The following is a 5,705-nucleotide window of genomic DNA, read 5'->3' on the forward strand; positions in this document are numbered from 1 at the left end:
AAAGAACTTGTGACACATGGACATAAACTAAAGGGCGGGATTGGGAGAGGGGGTGTGAAGGGTAGAGGGAAATTAAGGGGGCATATGGAAAAACTGTAATGGCATAATTAATAAAACATATTAAAAAATTAAAATAATGGAAACACTCCAAGCGAGAAGAGATTGGCAAGAAAAATTCCAAGTAATGAGAACCAGAGGCCTTCAACCAAGGTTACTTTGGTTGAAGTAAGGATCTCAATCAAAATAGAAGGCCAAATAAAGAGCTTCCAAAACAAAAGTAGTCTAAAAGAATATGCTGCCACCAAGCCAGCTCTGCAAGAAATACTAGAAGGTCTGCTTTAAGGACAGGAAGGAAAAGAGAGAGACAATAAGAAGCACACGTATAAAAATGACAATGAATAAGTACCTATCAATAATATCCTTAAATGTAAATGGACTAAATGCTCCAATCAAAATACATAGAATAGCTGAATGGATAAGAAAGCATGACCCACACATTTGCTGCCTATAAGAGACCCACATCAGGACTAAGGATCTACACGAACTGAAAGTGAGGGGCTGGAAACAAATTTTCCAAGCAAACCACCAGGAAAAAAAAAGCTGGGGTAGCAATACTCGTATCAGACAAAATAGACTTTAAAAAAAGAACCATAAAAAGAGTCCCAGAAGATCATTTCATAATACTCAAGAAAAGAATCCACCAAGAGGATGTAAACATTGTAAATATATATGCACCCAACATAGGAGCATCCAAATACATAAAAAAATCTTAAAGGACTTCAAGAAAGAAATTGGGTGTATGTGTGGGTGAGAAGATGGCGGCAGCGGGGGAAGCAGCGTGAGGAGTCGGGTGAGTGAGGAGGCTCATTGAAACGGCTGCCATGGCCCTCTGTGGCCCACAGTATATTTTTGGAGATTTTAGCCCTGTTGAATTCAACCAGTTTTTTGTGACCCTCGCTCTTCGGTTGAGCTTTCTCCATATAATGGAACAGTTCTGTGTGGCACACAGGCTACCGATGAGCTACCTAACGAACAAGAATGTCAGAGAATTGAGTTTGGTGTTAATGAAGTGATTGAACCCAATGACACGTTGTAGAGAACTCCCAACTACAGTATTTCAAGTACATTGAATCCTCCTCCTGAATTCATTCTTAGTTGCACAGCTCCTAGAAACACCCCTGATGACATAGATAAAGAAGCAGACTGCAGCTCTAGTGACTGCCAATACCCAGGCTCTGCCCTTGATCTGGATGGCAGTTCCAATGTGGAGGTGGAAATTTTGGAAAATGATGGTGTCTCAGGTGGTTTTGGACAAAGGGAGCGTAAAAAGAAGAAAAACATCCACCTGAATATTATAGTTACTTGAAAAATGGCAGCGAGGGTAATATTTCTACAGAAGCCCTGGTCAATGGCCATGCCAATCCCATAGTCCTGAACAGTATAGACACAGAGGATGTAGAGTTGATGGGCGATGTGCCCTTGCTGGGGACACCCAGGACTTGTAGCAGCCCTCAGGACTCCACAGACTTCGTCAGTGACAATGTGTCTGGTGGCTGTTTCTCCTGAGCCCTGGACAGCAATGCTAGGACTGCAGGGCAGCCTCAGGGCTGCCAGGGGCCTGCCTCTGATCAGTCCTGCCTTCCTGCAGAGACTGGGAGGGACAGCCTGTTGAGGACAGCTGTGGCTCACCCTATGTTGGGACTGATACTACTGAAAACCTTGGAGTTACTAATGGACAGATACTTGAATCCTTGCGTGAGGGCTCAACTGCCAACAGGGTGAAGTTGCACACTGTGGAAAGCATGGACTCAGACCCAACTAAAGCTGAGAGCACTTCCCCTCCTGCCGATGCCCCAGCTTCTGTGGCTGGCTCTACTCCCATCAGTCAGCCTAAGTCATGGGCCAGTCTTTTCCATGATTCTAAGCCCTCTTCCTCCTCACCCGTGGCTTCTGTGGAAACTAAGTATTCCCCTCCTGCCACATCTCCCCTGGTCTCTGAAAAGCAGGCTGAAGTCAAGGAAGGGCTTGTTCCAGTTTCAGAGGATCCTGTAGCCATAAAGATTGCAGAGTTACTGGAGAATGTAACCCTAATACATAAACTGGTATCGTTGCAACCCCGTGGACTGATCAACAAAGGAAACTGGAGCTACATTAGTGCCACACTGCAGGCACTGGTTGCTTGCCCTCCGATGTATCACCTAATAAAGTTCATTCCTCTGTGTTCAAAAGTGCAAAGACCTTGTACATCAACACCCATGATAGACAGCTTTGTTCAGCTAATGAATGAGTTTACTAATATGCCAGTACCTCCAAAACCCAGACAAGCTCTTGGGGTTAAAATCATGAGGGATATCTGCCCTGGAGCTGCCTTTGAACCCACATATATTTATAGACTCCTGACAGTCATCAAGTTGAGCCTGTCTGAAAAGGGTTGACAAGAAGATGCTGAGGAATACTTGGGCTTTATTCTAAATGGACTTCATGAGGAAATGTTGAACCTAAAGAAACTTCCCTCACCAAATAATGAAAAATTTACTGTTTCAAATGGACCCAAAAGCCACTTGGAGAATGAGGAAGAGCAGGAAGAACCAGGCAAAGGAAGTGAGGACAAATGGGAGCAAGTGAGCCCCAGAAATAAGACTTCAGTCACGCACCAGGAGGACTTTGTTCAGATGCCAATCACTGGCATTTTCGGTGGACACATCAGATCTGTGGTTTACCAGCAGAGTTCAAAAGAATCGGCCACTTTACAGTCATTTTTCACGTTGCAGTTGGATATCCAGTCTGACGAGATATGCACAGTCCAGGATGCATTGGAAAGCTTGGTGGCGAGAGAATCTGTCCAAGATTACACCACAAAAACCAAACAAGAGGTGGAGATCAGCTGCAGAGTGACCCTGGAGAAACTGCCTCCTGTCCTCCTGCTGCACCTGAAACACTTTGTCTACAAGAAGACAGGTGGCTGTCAGAAGCTCATTAAAAATATCAAGTATCCTGTGGGTCTGGAAATTAGTAAAGAACTGCTTTCTCCAGAAGTTAAAAATAAGAATTTTAAATGTCACAGAACCTATAGACTATTTGCAGTGGTCTACCATCGGGGCAGCAATGCAACGGGTAGTCATTACACTACAGACGTCTTCCAGATCGGTCTGAACGTCTGGCTGTGCATCAGTGACCAGATGGTGAAGGTGATCAACCAGTACCAGGTGGTGAAGCCCATTGCAGACCACACAGTCTACCTCCTCTATAGCAGCTGAGGGGACCTGCTGTAACCGCCTCCGTGCCGCATTCCCACACGCGCTTGTGGAACACAACTCTCACTGATTCCCTTCCTCTCTGTAGTGGCGCCCTAGAGAGACACTGTCTCCCTTTGGCAAAAATGAGCTGGAATGAAGAGGAGATGCCTTGCAGTTTGTGCGCAGAATAGTTTATGCTGACTTCTAACTTCCAAATCAAAATCATTTGGTTGAAACAGACTCTCGCTTGATTTAAGAAAATACACAAAAATCCATAATTCTGAAGTAATGCTGATTCCTGAGTAAGAAGGGGAACTTATATTTGATTCCTAGTCTGATTGCTTAGAATAAATTCTGCACCAGCAACAGTTGTAAATTTGTGAAAATGAATTTTATCTTTCCTTAAAATAAGAATTTTTTAGTCCATCACACTTTCCTCCCCCACCCTTTAGTTTTTGACAAATGATAAAAATGAGCCAGTTATCAGAGAAGGAACAGTTCTTCAAAAGAAAAATAAACACAAAAAATAAGTTGCTTGTTCCTAAAAATACATTTTAATAATTGTGTGATGAGAAACTGCTTATGTATGCATTACAGATCAAGTATTCAGAGTTAAGGTGTTAGTCACATCGATGGGTGGTTGTCACTTTATTGCCAGTGAAAGATTTCAAGTTGCATTCATGCTTCTGTGTACACATAGTGAAACACGGGCAAAACAATGAAGACAGTCCTCCTCACATCTGCTCTGTTCACTGCTGCCTGCTCTTCTCTAATGCCGTGTCTCCAGTTGTACACAGTTTAGTGATGCCCAGGATATAAAGTCGTCATCCATCAATAAAAATCACAAACTTGGTTTAAAACAAAAAGGTATTGACAGCAACACAATTATAGTTGGGGATTTTAATACCCCACTGTCAAAAATGGACAGATCTTCCAAACAAAAAAAATCAACAAAGATATTCTGAAATTGAACAACGTCCTAGATGAAATAGACTTAACTGATATATATAGAACCCTCCATCCCAAAGAAGCTAAATACACATTTTTTTCAAATGCACATGGAACATTTTCAAAGATAGACCACATGATAGGACACAAAATGAGCCTCAACAAATTTAAGAAAATTGAAATCATCCCGAGCATTTTCTCCGACCACAAGGGGCTGAAACTGGAAACCAACCCAAAGAGAAAAGACCCAAAACATCAAAAATCATGGAGATTGCATAGCATGATATTAAACAATGAATGGGTCAAGAATGAAATCAGAAAAGAAATCAAAAAGTTTCTGGAAACAAATGAAAATGAACTCGTGACAACCCAAAACTTATGGGACACAGCGAAGGCAGTCCCGAGAGGAAAGTTCATAGCAATTCAGGCGTACCTAAGGAAGATAGAAACATTTCAAACAAACAGCCTAACCCTACGCCTACAAGAACTTGAGGAACAACAACAAAGACAGTCCAGAGCAAGCAGAAGGAAGGAAATAACCAAGATCAGAGCAGAAATAAATGACATAGAGACTAAAAGCACAATTCTTAGGATCGATGGATCCAGGAGCTGTTTTTTTTGAAAAGATAAACAAAATAGACAAGCCTTTAAGCAGGCTCATCAAGAAAAGAGGAGAGAGAACCCAAATAAACACAATCATAAATGAAAGAGGAGAGATTACAACTGACCCCACAGAAATACAAAGGATTGTAAGAAATTATTATGAAGAACTGTATGCCAAGAAATTTGAAAACTTAGGTGAAATGGACAAATTTCTAGGAAAAAATATAATCTTCCAAAACTCAATGAAGAAGCAGAAAGCCTGAATAAACCGATAACAGCAAATGAAATTGAAGCAGTAATCAAAAAACTCCCATCACACAAAAGCCCTGGACCAGATGGTTTCACAGGAGAATTCTACAAAGCATTTAAGGAAGAGCTAACTCCTATTCTTCACAGACTATTCCAAAAAATCCAAAATGATGGAAGAATCCCAAACTTTTTTATGAAGCCAGCATCATCCTAATCCCCAAACCAGACAAAGATACAACAAAAAAAGAAAACTTCAGGCCAATATCTCTAATGAACACAGATGCTGAAATCCTCAACAAAATATTGGCAAACCGCATCCAACAATACATTAAAAAGATCATTCACCACGACCAAGTGGGATTCATCCCAGGGATGCAAGGATGGTTCAATATTCACAAATCAGTAAATGTAATACATCATATAAACAAAAGCAAAGACAAAAATCACATGATCATATCAATAGATGCAGAGAAAGCTTTGGATAAAGTACAACACCCATTTATGATAAAAACACTCAGCTAAGTGGGAATAGAGGGAGCATTCTTCAATATAATAAAGGCCATATATGAGAGACCTACAGCCAACATCATACTCAACGGGAAAAAACTAAAATCTTTTCCACTAAGATCAGGAACAAGGCAAGGATGTCCACTTTCACCACTTCCATTC

The 5,705-nt window shown here is 41.4% G+C and overlaps 1 protein-coding gene across 1 annotated transcript; it reads left to right on the plus strand.

The window, feature by feature from the left end:
* The first annotated feature begins 881 nt into the window (after positions 1-881).
* On the plus strand, positions 882-3,257 carry LOC128626486 (ubiquitin carboxyl-terminal hydrolase 10-like). The gene is given in 4 exon segments (XM_053659050.1): positions 882-948; positions 951-1,331; positions 1,334-1,684; positions 1,687-3,257. Coding segments are annotated over 4 exon segments (2,370 nt in total).
* The last annotated feature ends 2,448 nt before the right edge of the window (positions 3,258-5,705 follow it).

Source organism: Artibeus jamaicensis, unplaced genomic scaffold (genome assembly GCF_021234435.1).
Source record: "Artibeus jamaicensis isolate MK-2021 breed Jamaican fruit bat unplaced genomic scaffold, CSHL_Jam_final scaffold_614, whole genome shotgun sequence".
Classification (NCBI taxonomy): domain Eukaryota; kingdom Metazoa; phylum Chordata; class Mammalia; order Chiroptera; family Phyllostomidae; genus Artibeus; species Artibeus jamaicensis.